Raw genomic sequence first — 27306 nt, 5'->3', positions numbered from 1 at the left:
GTGCACAGGAAAGCTGGGTTTGATTCCCAGGGAAGACATCATCCATTGTGGGTCCTAATCCTTCTACTACCTAACCAGGGGGCCAACTGTGCCGGTGCCTAGCCCAGACAGAATACAGTACGCCGTTGTGTCAGGAAGGACATTCGGCAGGAAAATCTTTGCTTTACCACCTGTGCCAATCGGTGAAAGTTGATTCGCTGTGGTGACCCCAAAAACTAAACAACATATTGTTAGAATGAATTACGTCGTCCCATGATAGATTTTTCTTCTAAAAAGCTGAAGTAGTTTTAAGCAACTTAGGATTGATATTTTTTTGGAAAGTCTCTTGGATAAATCATCAGTGGTAATAGTGTTTTTCTTGGTGGTTACTCATTGGGTTCTTCTTCACTTGCTGTATAAACTGATCCTGCATTTTCTTTTATTTCTTCATAACAGTTTAAGCACTCTGAAACACATTAACTCACAATTTAAGGAGCTGAAGCAGGTTTTTTTCTGCAACTGAAGCATAATTTAAGCCAAACTCACATCTGAGCGGCTGAAAAAGCACTTTAATAGTGTCATTTTCAGTTTATGTGACAGATTAGTCACTCCAAATCCAACATTTTTTGTTGCTAACACTGGTACCTGAAATAATCATGCTAGCCTGTTACAGGAACAATTCTGACTCATTTTTCTGAAGTCACTCTAAAAGGTTGAACTGAAGGCTTATGGATCTGACTAATCCCATTTCATTCGTTTAAACCTGCAAGAAGTGCATCTTTTTTAGTTAGTCTTATGTTGCTGCTTGACATGAGCTTTTCCCTGTGAGCTCTGAACCAGAGCCCTCCTCAGTCACAGCCTCACGTTTTCCAGAACACGACTTCGAAGCTGTTCATGTCAAAGGGTTCTGGTTGTGCAAAAGGCCTGTAACCTCAGCTGAAGGTGGGCAAACGTTCCACCACAACGTGGTTTTTCTGCATTAGTGACTCTGTGAAAGTCCGGTCGGTCCGGAACTGCAGAGAATTCTGAAAGAGCTGCTGAAATTCACAAAGCAGCAGCCGACAGAAAGCAGATTACCCCTTGTGCTATCCTATGACCCCACCCTTACATTGACTTATACGATGAACTAATGACTAGGTGTTTTGAGGAGTAAGACTATTGCACAGTGAACTATATAATACATTTTGATCAACATGACATGAACAATTGATAATGTAGCAAAGAACAGAGAATTGTACATAATCATTTGCATGGATGTACCAAAGCAATTGCAACTTGTTCAAAGAAGTGAGAAACTGCTGATATGATGTGCACAAGTGACATCATGATGTGAAGATAGTTTTGGGAATTTCATTCTGATCTGAGAATTGTACTAAAGCGACTGAGAAAAACTGTAATTAAAAGACCACTGGGAACGAATTGACTATAGATCAAAAAATGATCGGAGTTGGCCTTTCAATGAAGACCTGTGTGCATTTAATTACAATCTATCACTGTTGTGATATCAGGAATAGCACAGCTTTTCTGATCAGAGGATTACACGTGTCATGGAAAATGACAGTAATTATCATCAACTCTCAGTATTTGTTGTTTCTGCTGAGGTTAATGCAGTACACTGTTCAGTAAACCTGACTTAGTAATGGGAAACATTATTCGCTCAGGAGAGAAAACTACACAGAGCGTTTTCATTTTTGTCAGACCACAGTCAGCCGGATGGATAGAAAACTCCATGTAGACAAAGTTAGACAGGCCTTCCATGTGGTTCTCCAGCATCCATCTGAGCTTAGAGGAATAACCACTCACAGCCACTTTCAAAAAGAAAGATGAGCTCTGTGTGCCGCAGGAACTTCGTCTGATGAATGTCAGTGGACCAGAGCAGAGCGCTTGCAGCGAGTTAAGTCTCAACCTGACTTAACCAAACAAGAATCCAGACAGCTCAGCTCTGCAATTTTACGCCTAACATGTGTACGTTTATCTGGTAAAAATAAAAAGAAGACTTCCATAACTAACATCTGGAGGACTGAGCTCCTGCGTTGGCTGCATTTGACTGCTCGATTCCAGATTCGTGGTAACATTACAGCCTTGGCTGAGCGCTTCAGCGGAGTGAGGCCTTGGAGTTTGCTGGCCGTCAGAGCTGGCTGCCATGCAGACTGTTCAACGTCTCCACAACTGTGAGCCTCTAATGTGTCAACTTATACTTACTCTATTTGCTGCACTATAAAGCACACTTAAAATACGTAATTTTTTCCAAAAAGTGACATGGCGCCTTATAATCCAGAGTACCTTATATTTGGATCAATGCTGGTTGTGTTTACTGATGTCGAAGTGATTTTGAGAGGTATATTGCGCTCTGTCAGTCTGTTTTTTATGAGATATAAGCAAGTCTGGGTGTTTTGTAAGTACGCTAACGCAGCTAATGTGTAGGGAAATCGCACTTTGTTCTTGCTTCTTTATGTGCTACTAACAAGGTTAGAAGTTAGCGTAGTCACAGTAACACTTATTTTAGCGAGATGTGTCTGTTTTTTACGTGTTGAAAGCCAGACTGGTTTGTTACAGGTAATTGTAAACGATTTGGTGGTGCCAGCCTGTTTTTTTTTTTTTTTTTTTACGTGTTACTGACAAGGTTAGAAGTTAGCGTAGTCACAGTAACATTAAGTCTGTTTTTTTGGTGTGTGTTTCAAACAAGGTTGGCAGCTACAGGTATTGTGAATACACCAACGCTTCTAATTGGGTAACGTGTTACAAACAAGTTCTAGAGTTACTATTAACACATAAAGTCTGGCTGACAGACAGACTTATCTCTGACTCTTTTGTCTCTGCGTCGTTCAGTACGTCTTATACAGTATATGACATAAGTTCAGAATAGACCATTCATTGGTGGGCCCAAGTGTATGGAAAATACAGTATTTGAACTGCTTTTATTTACCTTTTTTTAAGGAATACCACCAGATAATCTCAGTTAATCCAGACTAGATTCCCTATTTTGTGAGGGACCTCTTCACCTTGACCCTCATTCAGAAATAACTGAACCTTTTTCGGTCAGTCTTTGTATTTCTAAACACAAAGTGTGAACGTGAGAGGACCCTCTACTCTCTGCAGACTTTACGTTTTCTGCCAAACCACATTCCCTCCAGTAGCTGCCATTTCTTACATCTGCCCGATTGACGTGGTTTCATTTCATAGTAGTAAGGAATTTATTTAGTTTTTCTGTGATGAAATATTACACAGAGACACCAGACCCCCCTCCATACTGTTTCTTACGCAAAATCCCCCAGCTGTCATTATGTTATGAGTGGTTGTGGCTTCTGTTTGACTCTGTAGTCCGCTCCATCCTACTGCTGCTGCTGCTACTCATCACGCTGCTGGGAATACTCCATCTGCACCGGACCTTTAGCAACATACCTGAAACATGAGCCCGCATAATTTATCCTCTAATATAAGCAGCGGTTTGTACATTTCCAGAGATATGATAAGTAGTTCAAGTTTTCATTTTTTACATTAGTCTTGAAAAGAGCTTGACCCGGCGTCCAGGATCTGTTGCTCCAAATCCAAATCATCATCATCGAGACTCCACCCTTCACCGTCTTTGGCTGGTTAGGAGGGTTTTGTAACAATCAAGCTGCTGTTGTTTCCCCTTGTTCTTACCTTTTTAAACTGAGCAGAATAAGGAAAGAAGATGACTGTCAGCCCATTTTGACTTACAGTAATGTTTCTTTCTGCTGCCACTAAGCAGTATAAGAGAATACTTTTTAATTTTAGTAGTAACTCATTACCATATTTCCTGCACTTTACGTAGGGGGTAAAGGCAGACTTAGTGTGGATTATCACTTTTTATCGCATGCCGTGGAAGTCTGAACCGTCCGACGCGAAGTGCGTTAAAAAGGGATAATGCACACTTCGAAGGCCATTAACTGATTTATACCGTGGCCACTAACAAAAGAAATAATTATTAACCAGTGTTTAGTCCTAATCCACAATCCTCCAGCACCCTTAAGAGGGTGTAGAGCTAGTCCACTGTTCCACGACCAGGATGGAAACCGCACTGTTGTTCCTGAATCTAAGGTTCGACTATCGGACGGACTCTCCTCTCCAGTACCCTGGCATACACTTTCCCAGCCTTGTTAGTAACACGCAAAAAAAATAAATCAGTTCGATACTGTTAAATGTTAGCTGCATTAGCTTATTGACAATATCGCCCAACCAAATATTTTGAGAGAGCGCTGTGTTCCTCTTAAAATCACTTTGAGATCAATAAACACAACCAGAATGAATCAATTTATCCCTTGTGATATCTTAGATGACCCCACCCTTATATTGACGTGTTCTCCCTACCATGACAAAGGTGGAAAGATGTCATGTAATCCATGGACACCAGTGAAGATCACAAATCATTGAAGAAAAAAGGTTCAGAGCACTGTCTAGTGGGTCTAGATGACCCAACTCCCAATGTTAAAGTGCCTAGGATAGCACAAGGGTTACAAGGCACATCAAAATATGAGGTGCGTTATTTTTTTAAAAACAAACAAACAAATGGTAAATGGCTTAGACTTGTACAGCGCTTTTCTACCTTCCTCGAAGGCCCAAAGCGCTGTACAGTCACAGTGCCATTCACACACACATTCATTCACACACACATTCATTCACACACTGATGACGGCTCCGCTGCCAAACACTGGCGCCAACCTTCCACCAGAGGCAAGGTGGGGTTCAGTGTCTTGCCCAAGGACGCTTCCCGCAGGGCAGGAATCAAACCTGCAGTCCTCTGATCAGAAGTCGACCGCCCTACCGCTGCACCACGGCTGCCCACAAAGGCAAATCCCCCCCCCCTGTGGTGTGTAAAATAAGGTTTATGTTCACCCATGTATTACAATTGACAGTCCATTCAAAATCTACTAGTTCCAAACAGGAAAACTAATAAATCAAAAAAGGCACAAACAAAATCTTTTCCTGCTTGTTGTCAGTCACTTTTAAGCTAATTTAATGAATCTGTTATGCTTCATGGAACCAATAACTTTAATTTTAACTTTTGGGCTTTTTCTGACAAATGTGTGTTTAGTCCAGCTTTTTTCCTAGAGTAGCAGATGTCTGTTCTGTTGTTCGCTAGGTGGAGTCATTTTAGCCTGAATTTCTGTTAACCTGTAGAACATGTCTGCTTCTTAGTTATTTTAGGAAATGGGACAAGGCGAGAATAGTGGGATACCTCATGTGGTTTAACAACAAGCTGATGCGGTAAGAGAACTTCACGCCACTGCAATGGAAAGTAGATAAGCAGAAGGTATTTTCTGGAAAGACGACCAGCATTTGCATCATCTGTAAAAAATAAATAAAAAGAAAAATCTAATACAGACCCTTCTTTTGGTTTGCTGGTAGAGTTCTTCCAAGAAAGAGCATCCCTGAATATTTTTGTAGAATTGTTAGGGTTGGTCTTTACTACATAGTTTTGAGCCTGACTTTAGAAACAGTAGTGAAAAAAACATTAAACTCTCTGAGTGTTTACAGCAGTCGTCCTCTCCATTTACTCCCCTGTCAGCAGAGCCGTGCTTCCTGCTGGTTTGCAAAACCCAACATGGAACTTCCCATTAAAATTGAATCACAAGTCATGAATTTATTGTATCTGTAACACTTTACAATGAGGGTCCTTTAATTAATGTTAGTTAACACATTATTAAACCTTAATTAAACATTACCTAATATATTAACAATTGCATTTAAGCAGTAGTAAGCATATGGTTGAATGCATTAGCAATAAGCTTATCAAAATATGTTACTCAACATTATGTAATGCATTACTAAGCATAAAAACAATTGCATTTGACAACTATTTAGCATTAGGGATGTATTACTATGTTAGCTGCTAATACATTATCATGCCTTGGGTAACGTCTGCAGTCATCATGGTAAATATCAAATACTTATACAGCGGTTTTCTACCTTCCTCGAAGGCCTAAAGTGATTTACAGCCACAGTTCCATTCAAACACACACATTCACACACCGATGGCGGATCTGCTGCCGAACACTGGCGCCAAACTTCAACCACCAGGAGCAAGGAAATCGTCGGCGAGCAGGACAGGAACCGGACCTGAGATATTCCAGTCAGATGTTGACCGCTCTACCTCAGCACCATGCCTCATTTATTGTGGTTTTATATATAGAGTTCAATATCTACCCTGTATGTTGCATGTAATCTGGATGGGGATTAATAAACCGCTATAGGTGACATTTTTTATTCCTAGGCTGTGTAAATCATCATTGAGCTGAAGTGAGATGTTATTTAATATTACAAGCCTGACAAAAAACATTTCTCAATGCAAATTCATTGTTATAGTATGGTTTTTGAATTTTAATTACAAAGTACAAACATGTGTCCCTTTAGTGACAATTATTCAAAATTGTAAGTATAACGTGACCATAATTATTCACTGTGGAATGTTTCTTACAAAGTGCAAATCTTCTTCCCTAAACAAAGGTAGGTACTAAGTTTATTCACTATCAGTTAAACCACTTAAATATGAAACATTTTAAAACGTAAAACTTAAAAAAAATGTATTTTTAATGTGTTAAACAAGATTAAGTAATAAACATCAATGGTTTATTGTTCGTTAATGTGTTCAAATTTATTTTTAGTAACAAGTAAATTACTTTATTTAGGATGTAACTATTGCTTAAAAATACCCCAAATAAAATGAGAATAGCAATTCTAACGGCCAATTATTTATTTATGATCCTTTTATTCATTTCTTTATTTAAAGTGATTCTTTTTGTTTTATGAATAAATCTGAAATATTTAGCCTCAACATCTGTTTTTATTCTTATATTTTATGCTCCAAAAAAGTGGATTTGTTAGCAAATCTTTAAGCAAAAATCTAAGGTTTTTCTTTTGTTGCAGATCTAGGGATGCACGTTAACAATGCACTTCTTTGGTGCAAAACTGGCATTTCCGTGCCTGGCTGAAAGGGTTTACCTCCTGGGAAACAGGCGGGCACATCAGCTTTGGAGGACTAACATCAGAAAGTGGCCACACACCACCACACACTTTGGAAAACTGCAATCATGGTCACTCATCAGTTCGTGCTGCCGTCATTTTTATTTTTGTTTGAAGCTGCTTTAGCGGCCCACAATATCCAAGTTTCATTCAAGAATTCCAATCAAAACACCTCAATTTGGTTTAACTTCGAATTCCTCTTAATGGATAAAGTCTGGATTATGGATTAAAGTCTAGTTTATGGTCGTTGTTCTGGGTGAGATCACTTTGGAGAAAATAGAGTGTTACCCCAAATCACAGCCTACAGCTTCAGGGTACAGCTGTGATCAGCATGACCGTCTCATTTGGCTTTTCCAGAGGACTTCATTTAAAGACGCTCTGAAAAGATAATGAGTCTGTGTCTCAAAAATAAAAGAGGGGGAGAAACAGGCGAACAATTTTAGAGCCTTCCAAGAAATCTTGGTGAGAGTGATAGCACCGCAGCTTCTCTGATCAGGAAGGATTGGTGAAGACACAACGTGAGTAAAATAAGTTAACAATCACTTGATCCCACGCTGAGTTATTTCTGCTGAGAGACTTTGGTTGGTTTCTCTGGAAGTTCCCACTGAAGAAAACCCTCTTTCCCTGATTCAGCCCGTCTGGGCTAAGATGAAGTCCAACTAGCATCCGGTAGTTGCATTTAGACTTATAGATGCAACAGATTTAGGGGACTAATGGTTCTAAAATGCTATTGACAACTGAATTCTTAACTTGTAACATTTTCTTTAACCCTTGCTATTTTAAATGACCCCACCCTTGCATTGACGTGTTCTCCCTACCATGACAAAGGTGGATAAAGGTGGAAAGATTTCATGTAATCCATGGACACCAGTGAAGATCACAAATCATCGAAGAAAAAAGGTTCAGCGCACTGTCTAGTGGGTCTAGATGACCCAACTCCAAATGTTAAAGTGCCTAGGATAGCACAAGGGTTACGCAAAGCTTTTTTATAGTTTTCGGGCGATATTGCTGTATTACGGTGGACCCTCACTATATCGCAGTCCGCCTTTTACAGTCTCACTGTTTCACAGGTTTTTTTCAGTGAAATTTTGCATGCCTTTTTTTTTTTTTTACAATGGACTGTGTTCTGCGTCTTGATTGGCTATTGAGCACTGTCAATTATTCTCCTCCGTACCGTTCCTCCAGTACAGAATACATTCAGTTTGCCACATTTACATAAATTATTAACCCTTGTGCTATCTTAGATGACCCCACCCTTACATTGACGTGTTCTCCCTACCATGACAAAGGTGGATAAAGGTGGAAAGATTTCATGTAATCCATGGACACCAGTGAAGATCACAAATCATTGAAGAAAAAAGGTTTAACGCACTGTCTAGTGGGTCTAGATGACCCAACTCCCAACGTTAAAGTGCCTAGAATAGCACAAGGGTTTATCGTTATCCGATCTTTGATTTCATTCTATAAAACTGGAATTATTTTTCTGTGAAGGTTTGAACTTTGAAAATAGCATGAATGAGAAAGGTGTTTAACCCTTTGAAACCACAGATGTCACCAGCAACACCTCAGAAACACGCGCTTTATGAGGTACCCTACTGCCGTTCACATGATCAGAGTGACACGGACAACAGCGGTCTTTCCTTTCGGCCTAGCACGGATATGCCACACATTACTAACACAAAATGTTGAATAATGGCACAAAGCCACTTTTGCGTGCAAAAAGGTTTAACATGTTCTTGTGGCATTTTTCTCATGATGGAGAAAATATATATTCTATTTCTCAGTATTTCTTTAGACAAATCGTTATGAATCCGGAGTTTGAAAAATATCACATTTGTGACGCAGAAAATACACAGAGCGACGAGCTCCCTTCAATCTGATCACAAATAGATCCAAGTACATCTATTTTTTCCTTGTCTGAGCTGGAATCTGGATCAAAACTGTATGACTGGATAGCTCCAATATTGCTCGCTATTTTTTGTTTCACCGGTAATGTTAGGTTAGGGGTGGGAGGGGTTGTAATCTAGCAGAAAAGCATGTAAACTGAAAGCTCTCGGTTATGGGTGATGGAAAGGAAGTGCGGGGCTGATCTGCACCAACAACCCACAACTCATTGGTATATTTCGAATAACGCTCTGTAGAAGCTATATCTTAGAAAACAATAAAGGTTTTTTGATTTTGGCTAAAAATGGCATAATCATAATGAAAAGACCACTGGCAACAATCAAAAGATAATCAAAATATTGTTGGAATGGGACTTAAAAAGCCTAATGTTTGCTGTGTAGGAAAATAATATTTCTAGAAAATTTCTGTGGAGATATAGAGTCTCACAAAGTCCTTAATGTTTATTGCTTTCCAATAACCCAACTTCCTCCCAAAAGAGTGAACTTTGTCAAACATGGAAATTTATTATTTTTTAAATCAAAGAGCCATAACTCAAAGAAAACCTATTTTCCAAGTTGTGGACAACTGTCCAAATCACCAGAGCAGAGAAACAGCAAAGTAAAGCTTTTCACAGATCCTCCAGTGAGACCAGCCGTTGAAGTTTGAAAGCTATTTTGGGGGAATTTTAAACACTGACAATGAAGTAGGCATGTTAGTTGGAAAAAAAAAGAGTTTAAACATTCACAGGGTCAGTTTCAATGCTAAAATCCTAACTATCATCAGGGGATCTCATGTGTTTATATAAACAGACACGCCATCTTTACTTCTGCTTGCTCAAGCTGAAGTGAAAGCACGGATTCTCAGTGCTCAGCTTTGCAGGAAGCTTTGCTCTCCACGGGTTGTTCTGGCCAGATCCAGCGCTGGCAGCTGTGTGCTGACAGGAACCTACAGCCCTCCTGGACGGGGGCTTATTGTTTGGAGCAGCTGGTTTGTTAGGCTGTCTCTGGAGAAGACCAATTAGCAGCATTTTGTCTGGGAGGAAGGAGTTGCTTGTCCAGTCTTGATACCTTGTGACTCTTAGATGGACTCACGGATCCAAATGAGAAATTAAAGAACGCGATCCTTTGATAAACTAATAAGGAAACTCAGGGCATGTCTGTGAAGATGAGAGCTGTGGTGGTGCGACCCGTATCATACGGTGTTCACACTGGACTGTCGCTGGCTGATACTAGTGCAGGCACTCACAGTTGAATAATAATAATGGATTGGATTTATCTGTGCTTTTCAAGACACCCAAAGTGCTTACATTGTGTCCATTATTCATTCACTCCTCATTTATACTTGTTGATGGTAAGCTACAGTTGTAGCCACAGCTGCCCTGGGGCAGACTGACAGAGGCGTGGCTGCCATTTCGCGCCTATGGCCCCTCTGACCATCACCGGGATCATTCATGCACATGCACACACCAGTGGAGCCACACAGGGTGAACTGTCTTGCCCAAGGACACAACGACATTTTTTTTTTGGCTGGTGGGAGCGGGGATCGAACCGCCAACCCTTCGATCATTGGACGACCCGCTCAACCACCTGAGCCACTGTCGCCCCTTGAGGTGTGGTGCTAAAATGTCATAGCAGTACAAATCTGGTGAATCTTGCTCCAGGCTTTTTCGTAGCTCTGTTCTGATATATGAAAAGCTCAGTGTCATAGAATTCTGGCCAGGTACAAGTCACAGTTAGTAATTTCTCCTTCATGATCAATTTTCAAATGGTTGGCACTGCCATGAATATTCAAATCTAGATGTCACTACCAAATCCAAGTCCCTGATGAACAAAGTTCATCTAGTTTGACTTTTAACGCTTGCTTGGTGGACGCTCGTTTTTTACACAGAGCCTGAAAACGGTCGTAGAAACCTGCGGAAATATGCGTGAAGGCGAGAGTTTAGAACGTGGAAGCCCGTAACGTGAATAAGCGCGGGTTTAACATTTCATTAAATTGGTCCCTTGTACGGTGTGAACGTGGGTTCAGAGCGAGACTATAACCAGGATTACGTCTTTTGTAGGACATTATTAGCATCTGTTTTTCGTGCAGTGGTCATGGCGGTCAGGAGTATAAGAACAAAAACTCAACTCCGGGTATCAAAGCATTCCCCTCGCTTTCAGAGTCTGATTCCCGTCACCCTCATGAAAATAGCATCCTCCTCTCTGTAGGAACAATTGTCTCTGGCAAACCAACCGGCTCCATTCCTCAATTTTTCAACCTTTCCAGGTCAGAACAGCGTGCACGCCTAAACCGTCAATGTTTTATATGTGCAATTGACCTCTTTTGCATTCAACTGGTGTGTGTCAGATTTTTCCTTCTCACAAAACAAAGTGGCGAAGATGTCCACCTGGAATAACAGCCAGTACGTCCTCACTCGGCCAAAGTCAGCATTTCTGTGCGGTTTCGTGTAAGCATTAGCCTCTCCAGCTTGTTCTTGGTCATTTCTGTTGAGGTTTATTATGAAAAATAAAGACAGGAAATGTTTTTCGGTGGCCTTAGGTTAGCTCAACAAAAATGAGACTCAGAAACTGTCTCGCAAAGAAGACCCTATCAAAAAAAAAAGGAAAAGAAAATGTGACTTTGTTTGGATATTGGAATGGAAAAGAGAAATATTGTTTCTCTCTTTAAATTTAATGACTTGAGTGAAAGACAGTTAATGAAACTGATCGTGAGATAGCAAAAATACAGTCTAGAAATGGATGCTGTGATTGATTTTTTTTTCTTGGGTGAGAAGATCAGCGAGCTTTGGAGTGAAAATCAAATGTTAACCCCCCGACCCAAAAAAAAAATACACTGGAAGTGAAACTTCCACTTGGGTCAGCCAGCAGTGAGCAGGCTACTCCTGTTCAGAACAGCCTCCATTTCCATGTGTTATGTGAAAAGGATTCTAGTGAAGCAGTAACTTGGACATCCATCCATCTTCTGAATCAGCTGAATCCATTCTGGGGTCATGCAGTTGCTGGAGCCTATCCCAGCTACTATTGGGCAATGGTCCAAGCATTTGATCCCTACATTTTTTTTAACCTTATATGTTAAAGAAAACTCCGATCATCTTTTGATTTATTTTAAAAGGTTTCCCAGTGGACTTTTCTTTATGATTATACCTATCCCCTGATATCCCCTTACCACTGTCTAACAGCCCCTCACAACCCCAACCGGCGCAACAAAAACAGTGAGCAATATTGGAGCTATTAAGCTGTACAGTTTTGAACCAGATGCCAGCTCAAACGAGGAAAACAAAGACGCATATGGATCTGTTTGTCTGCAAATGGAGGCATTGGAATAGAGTGGAGCAGGGAGTTTGTGGCCCGCCAAGCGTATTTTCAACATCATAAATGTGATTTTTATTCAAACATTTTTTCATCTGATCTTGATTCACAAGATTTGCATAAAGAAATACTCAGAAATTAAAATTCGAACTTAGTTTTCTTTATGAATGTCTTCCATCATTAAAAAAATGAAAAACACAATTTTCATTGGAGTGGATATATATAAAGTGATCAGAATCCAAAAGTCCTGGCTTTACAAAGACAGTAAACCAATCAGCCTTGGTTTATAATCAGTCGATAATTTAAGTAATGTAACAGTTTGTCCCAGCGGTTTGTCTCAAATTGGTCTCCAGGGGTACAGTGGTGGACAAAATTGTTGACACCCCTCAGTTAAAGAAAGAAACTCCACACAATGCTCCCTGAAATGACTTGAAACATTCAAAAGTAACAATAAATTCAGATTTATTGAAAATTAAATAATCAAAATTAGCCATTACTTTTGAGTTGTTGATTAACAGAATTATATAAAACAAACTAATGAAATAGGGCTGGACAAAAATGATGGTACCTCCAAAAAGACTGAGAACTAATTACCCAGGGGGTCATGATGAACTCAGGTATGTCCTTTAATTGACATCACAGCTGTTTTCAAACCCATTATCAGTCAGTCTGCCAATTTAAAGGGAGACAAATAGTCACGTTGCTGTTTGGTGAAAAGCTGTGTACCACACTGAACATGGACAACAGAAAGCAAAGGAGAGAATTGTCCCAGGACATTAGAAACAAAATTATAGACAAACATGGTAAAGGTAAAGGCTATAAAACCATCTCTAAGCAGCTTGACGTTCCTGTGACAACAGTGGCACATTATTCAGAAGTTTAAGACCCACAGGACAGTAGCCAACCTCTCTGGACGTGGCTGGAAGAGGAAAACTGATGACAAATTGAAGAGGCGGATAATTCGGACTATGTCCAAATAGCCCAGAACAGCCTCCAAAGACAATTAAAGGTGAACATATAGATCAAGGTACATCAGTGTCAGATCGCACCATTCGTTGTTGTTTGAGCCAGAGTGGACTTCATGGGAGACGACCAAAGAAGACACCACTGTTGAAAAGAAATCCTAAAAAAGCGAGACTAGAATTTGCAAAAATGCATGTTGACAAACCACAAAGCTTCTGGGAAAGCTTGTTTGGTGTCTCTTTTTTGATCGATTCCGTTTTACCATCACCTACAGACCAGGAACCCGCAATATAATACTGGATGCCCTCTCATGCAAATACAGTCCCATGGAACGACCCACCACCACTATTCTACCCTCCACCTGTATCGTTGGAAATCTCACGTGGGACGTGGAAACTAAGGTCCAGCAAGCCCAAGGTGAGGAATCTGATCGTCCACCTTGTCCTCGGGGCACCCTGTTCGTACCATCATCACTTAGGCCCGACATCATCTCATGGGGACTCTTATCCCGGGTGGCGTGACATGGAGGTGTGCACCGGACTCTACATCTTATCCGGAGGAGGTTTTTCTGGCCCTCTATGGAGAAGGACGTCCGAGAATTTGTCTCCGCCTGCACTACCTGTGCCTGTTCCAAATCGTCATCTTCGGCTCCAGCTGGACTCCTTCATCCTCTTCCCACTCCTAACCGTCCCTGGTCTCATATGGCTGTAGACTGTGTCACTGGTTTACCCCCTCTCACGGTAATACAGTCATTTTTACAGTAATCGACCGTTTCTCCAAGATGGCTCATTTCATCCCGTTACCTTAGCTACCCACAGCCACCGAAATTGAGTCAATAACGTCTTCCGTCATCATGGAATCCCCTTTGACATTGTTTTCGACCGTGGACCCCAGTTCGTTTCCCAGGTCTAGAAAGTGTTCTGCGCGGCCTTGGGGGCCACGGTCAGCCTCACTTCCGGATACCACCCACAATCCAATGGTCAAGCGAAGAGAGCGAACCAGAAATCGGAGGCAGCTCTTCTCTGTCTGGCGGCACAGAACCAACAGGACTGGTCCCAGTTTCTGGTCTGGATCGAGTATGCCCACAATACTCATCCTTCCACTGCAACAGGGGTTTCCCCGTTCGAGGCCTCGGGTACTCACCACCACTGTTTCCGTCGCAGCAACTCAATCTGGCGTTGCCCTCTGTCCAACATCACCTACGGTGCTGTCATGGCGTTTGGCATCAGACTAGGGCTGCTCTCCTCCGCACCAAGGAGAGCAACTGCCGCCTTGCCAATCGACGCATGGTGGTGGGACCTGATTACCAACCAAGACAGAGGGTCTGGCTCTCGACTCGGAACATTCCTATCCAAGGCTCCTCTCGGAAATTGGCCTCATCGGTTTATTGGACCTTATGTCATTGACAAGGTCATCAACCCTACCTGCGTCCATCTCCATCTGCCCAAGGCACTCAAGGTACACCCATCCTTCCATATCTCCCAGATTAAGCCAGTTCTGGACAGTCCTCTGTGCCCGCCGTCCGCTTCCCCACTGCCCGGCCGTATCATTGACGTAATTGCCTCAAAAGGTTGTGCAACAAAATATTAAGTTTATGGGTAACATCATTTTTGTCGTGGTGCCTCTGTCAGCTCATTTCATCCTGTCACGCCACGAGCCTCTGCCGATACTACAGTGACGCCACAAGCCACAGTCGTATCCTCCAGTGACGCCACGAGCCACACATGATCATCCAGCCACGTCGTGGGTCCGCCTCGGATTTTCCTGCTACACCTAAAGCCCACAGCATCAAGAAGAGAATTTAAACTTTCTTACTCACCTCAATACTCACCTGTGTCTCCTTCCGGGTTCCAGCGTCTGATTCTGTTTTGTCTAGCTAGTCATGACAATTTTTGTCCAGCCCTATTTTATTAGTTTGTTTTTTAAAATAATTTTGTTAATCAACAGCTCAAAAGTAATGGCTGGTTTTGATTATTTAATTTTCAATACATTTTAATTTATTGTTACTTTTGAACATTACAAGTCATTTCAGTGAGCATTGTGGACTTTCTTTCTTTCTTTAACTAAGGGGTACCAACAATTTTGTTCACCACTGTAAGTAGACACAAAGCAAGTCCTGGCTCTAGCAATGGGGTTCCTCTGAGCATCCTTTTACACCAAGGTAACTAATTACTTTAGCATGCTGTGGGATTCATGTTTCCTCATCAAATGGGAAACAATTTTCAGAACTTCTATGTTCTTGGATTTCACTGCACGTGTGTTGATTTGCTGTCTGCAGTTTGGAGTGTGGTGTGCTGTACGGCCAAGGTGAGGTCTGGACCGCGTCAAGCGGCGGTGTTATGTTCCCACTTGAACACGCAGATAAACCACTGAAGAAGACCAGGACCACTAGGGACGTTTTTGAGCTTTTAATTTCTTCTCCAGATGGTGAAAACTGAAAACAAATGTACACGATTCTCTCTAAAAATGATGTATAAATAACACAAAAATAAATATTTTATCTACGCTTTAAACTAAGCGTACCATACAAATAATACAAAAATATGTTTCCCTGAGTGTAAATAAACAACAATATGAACTTACGGCATTGCCTTGCCTGAGCTTCGGTGTGGATGGCGACAGATATCTCTGACCTCATGCTGGGCTTCGTCGGATCTGATTACATGAGGCCGGAACCCGGAAGTTGCCCGCCAACCGGAAGTTGCGCGGAAAAAACCGGAAGTTGTTATTTTCGGTCAATTTACTTACTTTCTTTTTTTTTTTTTTAACGTTTTAAACATTCAAATTCACCACTATTAACATTTTAACTTATTTACTAAATTAGTGCCTGGAGGCAACACACTCCCCGCCTGGCCTCTATGAGGTCACAATTTAACTCAATACTTAACTAGAATCAGTCCTTTGGCAAAAGAAGAACAACCTCAGTGACTGGTCGCATAAAAGTCTTTTTACAGCTTTTGTCATTTACTGTAACCTCAATCTTCCTGACTCGACTATCTTTGCCTGGAAAGGTCGCACTGACTCTAGCCATGGGCCAACTGTTGCGTGGAACTTGTTTGTCCTTGAGCAAGACAAGGTCACCAACTTGTAGGTTTCGACATGGTAAAGTCCATTTGTGTCTCTGTTGTAGTAAAGGCAGGTATTCTCGCTTCCAGCGAGACCAAAACTGATTGGCAAGAGCTTGAACTTGTCTCCATTGCTTGGTGTAAAGGTCTTTGTCCAGAAAATCTCCAGGAGGAGGTGAGAGGCATGATTTCTGAGTTAGCAGCATTGAGGGAGAGAGAATGAATGGGTTGTCTGGGTCAGAAAGAACTGGAAAGAGTGGCCTAGCATTTATGATTGCTGAGACCTCAGCCATTAGTGTACACAACACGTCATGAGTAAGTTGCACCTTACTCTGCAGCAGCATTGCGTCCAGGATTCTCCGAGCGATGCCGATCATCCGTTCCCATGAGCCTCCCATATGGGAAGCATGAGGTGGGTTGAAGTCCCAGGTGCAACCTTGATCATTAAGGTACTGTTGCACGGCCTTGTCCATACCCAGTTCCTTAGATGCTCCGATGAAATTTGTGCCACGATCGGATAAGAGTTTTGTGGCAGGGCCTCTCACAGCAAAGAAGCGCCTCAGGGCATTTACACAACTGTTGGTATCAAGAGACTCTATCACTTCAATATGCACGGCTCTTGAACTCATGCAACTAAACATGATGGCCCAACGCTTGCTTTGTGCATGCCCTCCTCTAGTACGTCTGGTAGTTACCATCCAAGGCCCAAAAACATCAAGGCCAACATAGCTAAAGGGGGAACATGTTTTGAGTCGTTCTGGAGGAAGATCTGCCATGAGTTGCTGTTCCTCTTTTCCACGCAGTTTGCGGCAGATAACACATTTGTGGATAACAGAATTGACAAGCCTCTTTACGCCCAATATCCATAACCCTGCTGCTCTTATTGCACCTTCTGTGAGGTGACGACCCTGGTGCTTGACCTTGTCATGACAGTGGCGAGTAAGCAGGAGAGACACATGATGGTCTTTTGGAAGGACTATTGGACTTTTTTCAGATTTTTCCAGTTCTGAGTATTTGAGTCGACCTCCAACTGAAATTATGCCATCACCTAGGACTGGACTGAGTTTATGTAAAGGGCTTTGTTTGGCAACGGGCTTGCCAGCCTTGAGGGCAGACAACTCCTTTTCGAAGGCGTCCTGTTGTGCTTGTTTGAGAATGACAAGCTTTGCTTGATCCATTTCATCTGGTGAACGAGGAAACTGACATGTGTGCCACCCCTTGCTTTCACAGTTTGAGTTGGTTCCATTGAAGGATTTTGCAATATGAATGAGAAAGGCAACTCCACGGACTAAGGACTTGAATGTAGAGAAGCGTTCAAAGCGTTTGGAGGAGACTACTTGAAGGTTGGTGGCGCAGGTTTTCACTTGTGGCCTGATTTCACAGTCTCTGTCTGGCTCAATTAATTTAAACTCATTGCTTTTGTGTTTTGTCTCTGTGAGTGGACGATGGATGAAGCAGGGTCCAGTGAACCAAGTTGTTTTCGGTAACTGGAATGCTGTGAGCGAGCGGGATGCATGATCCGCTGGGTTTTCTTCTGTGCGCACGTAGTGCCACTGTTCCGGCTTTGAGGACTGACGAATGCGCTGCACTCTGTTGTGGACATATGTGTAGAATCTCTTGGATTCGTTGTAGATGTAGCCCAAGACTACCTTACTGTCTGTGTAAAAATTAACCTTGTCGAACTGTATGTCCAGCTCAGTCTTGATGAGATCAGCCATCTCCACAGCTAAAACAGCAGCACACAGCTCAAGTCTTGGTATTGTTGGTTCTGACTGAGGAGTTAGTCTTGCTTTACCCATGACAAACCCGACCTCCACTTTGTCATTTAGGTAAACTGCTTTCAAGTAGGCTACGGCACCTATGGCTTTGGTTGATGCATCCGAAAACAAACATAGTTCTTTGTGTATTGCTTGACTCAGAGATGTAGAGGTGTACGTTCTTGGGACATGTAGTTCCTTTAAGTCTTTCAGAGAGTCTCTCCAAGCTTCCCATTTGCTCCGTTTATCTTCTGGAAGTGGCGTGTCCCAGCCTGAGTTCTCCACTGTGAGTTCTCTTAGTAGAGCCCTTCCTTGAATGGTAACCGGTGCCAACAGTCCTAATGGATCGAAGATGCTATTGACAGATGACAAGACACCACGCCGCGTAAATGGCTTGCTTGTTGTGGTCACAGAAAACGTGAACGTGTCTGTCACAGTTTCCCAAATGAGGCCTAGACTGCGCTGCGATTGTGTTTCTTCACCACTTAGATCCAGATCTTTAAGAACCACTGCACAGTCATCTGGGGAGAAGGCTTGCATAACTGCTGGTGAGTTAGAAACAAACTTATGCAGACGTAGATTGGACTCGGCAAGTGAAGCTTGAGTTCTTTGCAACAAATCAATTGCTTCAGCTGGAGTAGGCACAGAAATCAAGCCGTCATCAACGTAGAAATGCCTCTCCACAAAGTTGACTGTATCAGCCCCATAGTCTTTTGCTCCGGCTTTGATGGCCTTGCGCAGTCCATAGACCGCTACAGCAGGAGATGGTGAATTGCCGAATACATGGACTTTCATTCGGAAGTCAATCACCTCTTTTTCAATGTCGTTGTCCCTGTGCCACAGAAAGCGGAGATAGTTTCGATGATCCTCACGCACTACGAAACAGTGAAACATTTGCTGTATGTCAGCCATTATAGCAATGCTTTCTTTTCGAAATCGGAGAAGAACTCCTATAAGCGTGTTGTTTAAGTCAGGGCCAGTGAGGAGTACACTGTTGAGTGAGACACCGTTTTCCTGGGCACTTGAATCGAAAACCACCCTGATCTTGTTGGGCTTTTGAGGGTGATAAACCCCAAATGTTGGGAGATACCAGCGTTCTTCTCCTTGCTTAAGTTCTGGTGCCACCTCAGCATGACCATTGGAGAAAATACCTTCCATAAACTCCACGTAATCTAGCTGCATTTGTGGTTTTCTTTGCATGCTTCTTTTGAGGGACAAAAAACGTCTGACTGCTAGTTCTCTGTTGTTCGGCATTTTCTGGCGAGGCTCTTTAAAGGGAAGTGGGGCAACCCAACTATTCTCTTCATCTCGGTACATGTCTTTCTCCATGATGTCTAAGAAGACTTTGTCCTCTATGGAGGGAGCCAGCTTGTTGTCGTTCTCGCTGGTGTGGAAAACTGACTGTCCCAGAGTTTGCTCTGGTGCTTTGCTAAGCGAGTTAGTGCAGGGTGTTTCCTTAAGATGTCGGAAATTATCACACTGTGCAAAAACTGTGGGACGACCGTTTTCTAGAATAACTGTCTTGTATGAGTTGACTGCAGGCATGTGGATGTTACCTACACACACCTCTCCCACTACAACCCAGCCTAAATCTAGGCGTTGTGCAAAGGGCGCATGATGAGGGCCGTTAACCTGTTCCCTGACTTTGTGTGCACGTAAAACATCTCGCCCTAGCAGTAAGAGTATTTGTGCGTTTGGGTCTAGCTCTGGAATGTACTTTCCAATTGGCTGCAGGTGCGGCTGGTGCATCACAGCGCTTGGTGTTGGGATCTCACTCCTATTGTTAGGAATGTCCTGACATTCGATAAGAGGAGGGAGTGGGATTACCACTGACCCATCTAAAGACTCAAGCTGGAAGCCTTCAGCCATTTTTCCCCATGTTTCTACAATCCCAGTGCATGTCCTTAGATTGTAATTGACTGGTTCGTTCTTAATGTTGAAAAGTTCAAAGAACTCTGGGCCAGCTAAGGAACGATTACTCTGGTCATCAAGTATGACGTAAGTTTTAACTGCACTGTCTCTATGACCTTCGGGATACACCTTCGCGAGACATATTTTAGAACAAGAACGACCCCACTGACCTGGACCGCACACTTTGGTGCATGTTGCAGTTACTGCAACACTGTCCGAGCAGCTTTCTTCCTCCCCGCCATCCTCTTGAGCAGGGGCAGGAGCCCGGAAGGCTTGCTGTGGAGGTCCAGGATGCATGATGGTTTCATGCCTTGTACTTTCACATTCAGAGCACTTTACTGTAGTTCTACAGTCCTTAGCAAGATGAGTGTCTGAAGCGCAGCACTTGAAACAGATTCCTTTCTCTTTAAGAAAGGCCTTTCTTTCGTCGAGCAGTTTGTTCCTGAACGTCCTGCATTTCTTGAGTGGGTGGGGTTTGTTGTGCAGAGGGCAGTTCTTGTTAATGTCCTTATTAGGAGATGTGACGTTTGATTTGTACACCGATATGGGTTTAGCAGAGCTGAAATTCTTTAGGTTTGGTCTTTCTGATTTTGTATATGTTTGTGTGTTCGGCTGGTTGAAACTTGGATCGTTGCGTTTTTTAGCTTCTTTGCATATAAACTTACAGAAATAACTAAAAGGTGGAAAACAGCCTTCATTCTCTTCTTTATATTGTGAACCTTGTGACATCCATTTCTCTTGAATTCCGTATGGAAGTTTGTCCACAATTGGTCCTATTCCACGAGATGTGTCCAGATAGAAAAGACCAGGTAGATATCCATCCTCTTTTGCTCCTTGGATCTCCTGTAACAGATCTCCTAGTTCTCTCAGTTTCATGTTATCTTTTGTTGTTATTTTGGGAAAACTGTCTAACCTCTGAAATAGTGATTTTTCAATTATTTCAGGGGCTGCATAACACTCATGAAGTCGCTCCCACGCTTTCTGTAGAGCCATAGTGGGGTTGTTGACATAAACAGAGCGGATGCGCTTGACTTGACAGTTTGACTCTTTTCCCAACCATTTTGTCATCAAATCGAGCTCTTGAGTGGGAGTGAGGTGAACTTCGGCTGTAGCACCCGTAAATGAGGAGTACCATGCTCTGAAATTCTCTGGCTTGTCGTCATATTGGTAAAGACCGGAAATGATGAGGTCACGACGTGCCATGTATTGTGCAAATGGTTCAGCTGGATGTGGCACGCCTGCAGGTGTGTTATATTGAGACCTGAAAGGGCTTGAGAATGGATTCAGAGCGTTGTATGCTGGTTGAACTTTTGGTTCACTCTCAACTTTGTGAAGGGATGATGTATTCTGGTTGTGAAGGGATGATGTATTCTGGATAGGCAAAGTTTTATGGTGGTTGTTGATCCTTTGCCTGGCGCTGATGGGCTGTGGCTCTGTGTCTGCAGCGTTGTTTTTAGGAGGACTCCAAGTTATGAATGAGCCCTCTAAATCAACATTTTGATTTTGTGTGTCTGGTACTGGTGCTGAGTCATTAGGTTTGCTCACTTTCATTTGTGATTGCACATATTCTCTTGTTCTTTCTCTTTTAACTGACTGATCTTCTGCTCTGGTTTCCATCAAGCATTGCCTCCGCTTCTTCTAGCGCTTCTGCTTCAGCTACTGCGGCGTCTGCCTCTCTTTGTAATGTTAGCACTTCCAATTCTGCATCGATTTTTAATTTTTCCACTTTCAGCTGTGCTTCCTTGCTTGCATATGACGCTCTCACCTTAGCTGCTTCTGCTCTGGCTCGAGCACGAGCTGCGCTTGTCGCAGAGGAAGACGTGACCCCCGATGCATTTGTTGTAGATCTGTTGCTGGCTGCCATCTTGACCACGATGAAGCTCTGAATGCTGCCTTTTCACTGTTATGTTCCCACTTGAACACGCAGATAAACCACTGAAGAAGACCAGGACCACTAGGGACGTTTTTGAGCTTTTAATTTCTTCTCCAGATGGTGAAAACTGAAAACAAATGTACACGATTCTCTCTAAAAATGATGTATAAATAACACAAAAATAAATATTTTATCTACGCTTTAAACTAAGCGTACCATACAAATAATACAAAAATATGTTTCCCTGAGTGTAAATAAACAACAATATGAACTTACGGCATTGCCTTGCCTGAGCTTCGGTGTGGATGGCGACAGATATCTCTGACCTCATGCTGGGCTTCGTCGGATCTGATTACATGAGGCCGGAACCCGGAAGTTGCCCGCCAACCGGAAGTTGCGCGGAAAAACCGGAAGTTGTTATTTTCGGTCAATTTACTTACTTTCTTTTTTTTTTTTTAACGTTTTAAACATTCAAATTCACCACTATTAACATTTTAACTTATTTACTAAATTAGTGCCTGGAGGCAACACAGGCGGGTCGCGCTGAAGTGGGAATCTCCACTTGTCCGTCTCCTGCTCCGAGATAACCGTGCGGTTCCGGGACGTCTGTCAAATGTTTCAGCATCACTCGCTGGAGGCATGGATGAAAATGGAGAGTGGAGAGGCAGCGGAATGGAATCTTACTTAGGCCTTTGTTGGAAAATGTGACTCAATGTATTTGAGGTTTGGCCAGCCCAAGGCAGTCAGGGATAAGTGGTCAAAACCTGTTTTAGGGAGTGAGAGCCCATAGGATGCTGATCTCGAAGCCACTGAGTCATCTCTTAATGTACATCCTGATTGCTAAATCCACACAGGTACAGGGGCTTCCTACTAGGTGGGGACCATCTTTTTAGTTGTAGTTTGAGGCTGGCAGATGCATGCTTAGATAATTAACACACATAAAAAAAGGATTGGAGACTTAGCTTTGAAGGATTTGGACACCATCATCTCCCACTTTCGCCCTACAGTGGATGGGATAGGCTCCAGCATCCCAGAAGGGATAAACCAAGTTTGGAAAACAGATGGGATGGACTGAACGGGACACACCTCATATGAGTGAGAAGTAAATTCAGTTGTCCCTTTGCCTCCCCGAGATACCACACTGCACAAAGGCCCATTATCTGCAAAGTCTCTCATTTAGGAATGACAAAACCTCAAGCTTTCGGTTTATATAAGCAGACTCCCTTTGGTCGCCAAAAACAGATATGGAAAACCCAAACTTTATGCAGTTTCTGCTTCAAAGCGTCTATATCTCACTTCTTCTGCTCCCTTGAGCTGCAGAAAGACCGGTTTAGATCTAATCCTGGCCTGAAAAAATAAAGCGGTTCCTGCTTCTTAAGGTAGCAAAAATACACAGATCACAAAAGCTGGGTCTCAAACCGCTAATGTGAGGTACGTGGTCAGGCACAGATGTCCTCTTAAAGCAGCTCCTCCTCTGGTGGTTTTCATGATTAGTTTGTTTAGCTCTTGAAAACCAACCCCCTTCATATTTTGTGTAAACCAACATGTTCTGTATCGCCGTTGGGACTGGGGAGCTGCCCCGCATGGCAGCAACACAGATGCAGCAGAAAACGGAAGACACTGACTTAAAAAAAACAAAAGGAAATTCTTCCTTTGTTTGGGTGACTTCACAGTAATAAAAGAAATGACACAAAAAGCTCATAAATCTAAAGACTTGATGTGTTCTGTTTAGATCTTCATGACAGACATCACAGTCCTTCATCAGGGCACCTACCGTATTTATGCATTAGTGCATGAGTATAAATTGCTCCTTTTTAATATTTTGGGGGTGTGACTTATTATCAGGTGCAACATTTGATATAAAAATTAATCTATATATATATATCCCTTGTGCTATCCTAGGCACTTTAACATTGGGAGTTGGGTCATCTAGACCCACTAGATCTTCACTGGTGTCCATGATTACATGAAATCTTTCCGCCTTTATCCACCTTTGTCATGGTAGGAATAACACGTCAATGTAAGGGTGGGGTCATCTAGGGTTAAAAATAGCGCTTCCTCTGTATACATTTTTCACTAGACTGTTTTGTGCCATCCAGCAACAGCAAAACCCAAAAGCTGTTTTTTGACAGGGTTAGAGTTAGCTACCTTTGCCAAAGGATCATTTTGGGTTCTGGTGTAAAGTTAAAATCCCTATTAGGTCTAAATAAATGATGTTTGTCTGAATTGAATACACATATAAAAAATATATGCAAGTTATTTCATTCAGAGGTTTATTCACTGCTGTTGGGCAACTAACAAATGTTTTTTACAAAAGAAACTTTACAAGAGAGCAAATGAGACAATACAAGGAGATATGTATTTGGTCATTGGATTGGAAATCCAGTCTCTTTCAGAATGAACAAAAACAAAAATCTCAATTTATATAACTTAACAATTAAAAAAAAAAACAACGTGGTCTCTGCTTTTCTTTTCAAAATAATAGTAGTAATAATTTATAAGTTTAATATACCATTGCTTTGCATCTGTCTGCATGGTTTAATAAATGGCGCTTGTGCTAGACAAAGTACAGTACCAAGGTCGTGGCTGTACAAACCCATTTGTTAATACTGGTGTGGTGCTGGGGGAGCCATGAATCCCCAGTTTTCTTGCTCCATCTCCCCTCAGCGTGGGGTTATTGTGTGAGGTGTGAGGGTCGCGAGCGGCCCAGAGGTCCAGAGGAGCGATTAGGAATACTAGGCTCTCCACCCCCCACCCCCACCCCCCCTGCTGTCCTGCTTGAATCAGCTGTATGAATTACACGTGTGCACCCCCCCCCCCCCACTGTGTAAGCAAATAATGCCTGTGTGATTCATTTCATTACACTTCCAGAGGCACTCTGACTGAAACACTACACTGTGTTTCTTCATTTTTCTTTCACCGTTCTTCGCTGTTTGGTCAAAACTCCAACGACAGCCAAGAAGTGCAGCTTTTTCTGAACAGTTTGCACATTCAAAACACAACAATTAAACGTCGAAAAGTCACTTGGTGCATCTTTGCTCCCACTCAAACTCCTTGAACACAACAGTCGCAGAGTCATGGTTCATCAAAAAGTGTCATACATTAAACAGCACCTTAAAAAATTTACCCAATTTTTCGGACTATAAGTCGCCGCAGCAAAAAAAAAAAATTATAACGAAGAAGAAAAAATCAAATATAAGTCGTACTAGGGTATAAGTTGTACTTTGGGGGAAAAAGTGCAATGCTTTGAACAAATCCACCAAGTCGTGCATAATGACGCTTTTACACCAAACGCCATTCATGCGTCACATTTCCATCCACTGCCTCTTTTTTGATGCACATCAAACTCGGTGTTTGGTCAAAAAAATGTGTTGATAAACTAAATTCTCCTATCGCGTGTGGGAATAGCTTCCGTCACGTTTTTAGCCTCATAGCTAATGGAGAAGCATTGACTGTATATCACATTTAAAATGCATGAAAAACACGGATGACATTGAGAGATCAGGTTTATAAATGTAAAGAGCTCTAGAAGAAGCACCGGTAAACACATCCCCATGTCTGTTTTTTCAATGCATTTCAATGATGGGGTGTTTAGCGGTACTTCTATCTCTCTGTGACCCAGTTTGACGACCTGCTGTCCTGCATTCGTCCGACGAACGAAAAAATGAAAATAACGTCTCTATACGAACCAGAAAAACTATCATGAGGTTCAGGGAAGGAATGCTCAGATTCTCCACTATGTTTGTTTTGGACAGGGCATCTTCTTCTGCGTTGCTGTCAGTAGCAAATACTGATACACACACCTACAGTGACATCTAGTGGTTGTTAGTGGGAAACAGCCGCTAAAGGGCAACCGGTTGTTTATGGGAAAATAACAACATATGAGCCAATATTAATGTTTAAAAAAAAATCACATAGAAGTCGCTCCCGAGGCCAAACTATACACAAAATCACGACTTATACTCCGAAAAATATGGTACATGAATTCAAATTTTGTTTAAATTACTTTTCCAAACAAGTGAGTTTTCCATGTATGCCAAAAAATAAAACTTAATGCACAACATTTGATTAAAAACAACACAACCAAACATACTGGGAGCACACATTAATTGCTTGGTTGACAAACATATAATACTGAAATCTTTTGTGGAATCGAGACGTTTTGGGGAAAAAAGTGAAACATGTAAGCCTATCCTCTGGTTTCTTGTAAACAGTCTTTTGAGCGTAATGTTAAGCAGCTGAGGGAGCCAAGAATTTAAAGGCTGAAGGGTGCAGAGGATTTTTTTCTCTTCGGCTTTTCCATTGCTCAGGCTATCTTGTGCTCAAACGTGAGAACACTGATAACGTGAAAGAAAAAGAAAAAAACAACCAAAACATCCCTTTTAGGTCACGGCTGAATCTGTTCCACTGGTGTCCTCACTTGGGTCTAGCTGAGCGCTTGTGCACGTTTTAGCAACTAAAAGCAACGATAAGAGAGGAATCCTTCGCTGGTTCTTGAAATCCAAGGCCGTGACGTAGACAAGGAGGAAAGAGGAGGCTGCTTATCTGCAGCCATTACGCATGGCCTGCTGCACGCCAGAGTGCGGGTGAGACAAAGCACGCTTCAGTCAAAATGAAGACTTCAGTCAAAATAAAAACAGAGTCTCTGAACAAGCTGGCAATTTTCTGCAAGAGTATTTGCCTGCCTCTCTGTGTTTCTTAAGGCACACGATGCTGCAGGGACTTTGTCCCCTCCAGTCCTTCACAAACGGTAGATGCATGCCACCATCGGTAACACAGGCACTTTGGCAAAAATGTAAAAAAGTTTAGCTTAAAAAACAATAATGAATGAAAAGTTCATAAAAAAATAAGTTAACATTACAAAAAAAAAAAAAAAGTGTCTTGTTTTTAGGAAATGCTGCAGAAACACTTCCAAACCAGCCCCGTTAGGAAAAGGATGGTCAAGGCCTCTTTCGGAGAATCAGCAACAACAAATGAGTTTTTCTCACTTTAACGCCCACGGGAGGTGTTTATTTGGGTTTTACTAAAAGAGGAATGATTGCTGGTTTGCATAGAAGGATGGGGCAGTGACGTCCAAAACTAAAACTTCTGCACCATCGGCACTTTTACAGTTTTGATCTCTGCTATATGGGAGGACTTCTGGATGATGCAGCTGGTTGTCCCCGAGACGCTGTCCTTCCCCTGTGCCAAGTTGGTCAAGGCCATGGCGGCGTTGATCTCCTTCCAGTACGTCTCATCTTTGCCCTTCACCTTTTCCTTCTGCGTAGCTGCGACACCACCGCTGCCACTGACAATCACCAGAAGAGCCAAACATGCACAGAGAGAACACAAACAGAAGGAGCATTAGAGGTCACGCTCAGCCCCAACTGGAGAGAGTTTTCAGGAGCTTCAAGGTCCACTTACTTGTCACATTTACTTGATCCATGGTCGGCGGTTTCTGAAAGCACAAGTAGACATAAAAGGTCAATTGTGCAATGAGGATCTATCAGGAAACATGGACATGCAGGAAGAAAGGATTAAGCCGTTTTTGAGTTTTTCTTTGTGCAAACGTGTTGTTCTATTTTCTCTCTTCATCCATGACA

The 27306-nt window shown here is 42.3% G+C and overlaps 2 protein-coding genes across 4 annotated transcripts in view; both read right to left on the bottom strand.

Annotated features, from left to right (window-relative positions):
* Window positions 1-15511: 15511 nt before the first annotated feature.
* Window positions 15512-23875, bottom strand: LOC105356652 (uncharacterized). 2 transcript variants are annotated; one of them, XR_013651982.1, is made up of 3 exons: window positions 22001-23875; window positions 15702-21851; window positions 15512-15552 (listed from the first exon to the last, which is right to left on the bottom strand). XR_013651982.1 is itself a non-coding variant. In XM_011488723.4 (2 exons), exon 2 carries the CDS (start codon window positions 21466-21468, stop codon window positions 16012-16014), a length of 5457 nt encoding a protein of 1818 aa, XP_011487025.2. In that variant the 5' UTR covers window positions 21469-21851; window positions 22001-23875; the 3' UTR covers window positions 15512-16011. The 2 variants fall into 2 exon arrangements, 1 of the variants encoding a protein (XP_011487025.2); XM_011488723.4 differs by having other exon boundaries at window positions 15512-21851.
* A 105-nt stretch (window positions 23876-23980) lies between these two features.
* The window catches only part of mkxa (mohawk homeobox a), a 30441-nt gene continuing 27115 nt past the window's right edge, over window positions 23981-27306 (bottom strand). Inside the window, exons 6-7 of one of the 2 annotated variants that reach the window (XM_078938269.1) lie at window positions 27128-27161; window positions 23981-27002 (exon numbers count right to left, since the gene is read on the bottom strand). In XM_078938269.1, the coding sequence (XP_078794395.1) occupies window positions 26804-27002; window positions 27128-27161 (233 nt within the window). In that variant the 3' untranslated portion in view covers window positions 23981-26803. Of the gene's footprint in view, window positions 27012-27127; window positions 27162-27306 lie in introns of both variants that reach the window. The other variant, XM_011488742.4, reaches the window with a different exon arrangement.

The sequence above is a fragment of the Oryzias latipes genome, chromosome 20, assembly GCF_053564925.1.
Source record: "Oryzias latipes strain Hd-rR chromosome 20, Olatipes_Hd-rR_3.1".
Classification (NCBI taxonomy): domain Eukaryota; kingdom Metazoa; phylum Chordata; class Actinopteri; order Beloniformes; family Adrianichthyidae; genus Oryzias; species Oryzias latipes.
The sequence above is the reverse complement of the archived record's forward strand: the minus strand, read 5'-3'. Positions and strand labels throughout refer to the sequence as shown.

Coding starts and splice junctions, on each gene's coding strand:
- LOC105356652 (XM_011488723.4), bottom strand. CDS start 21,468: ATGGAAACCAGAGCAGAAGATCAGTCAGTTAAAAGAGAAAGAACAAGA.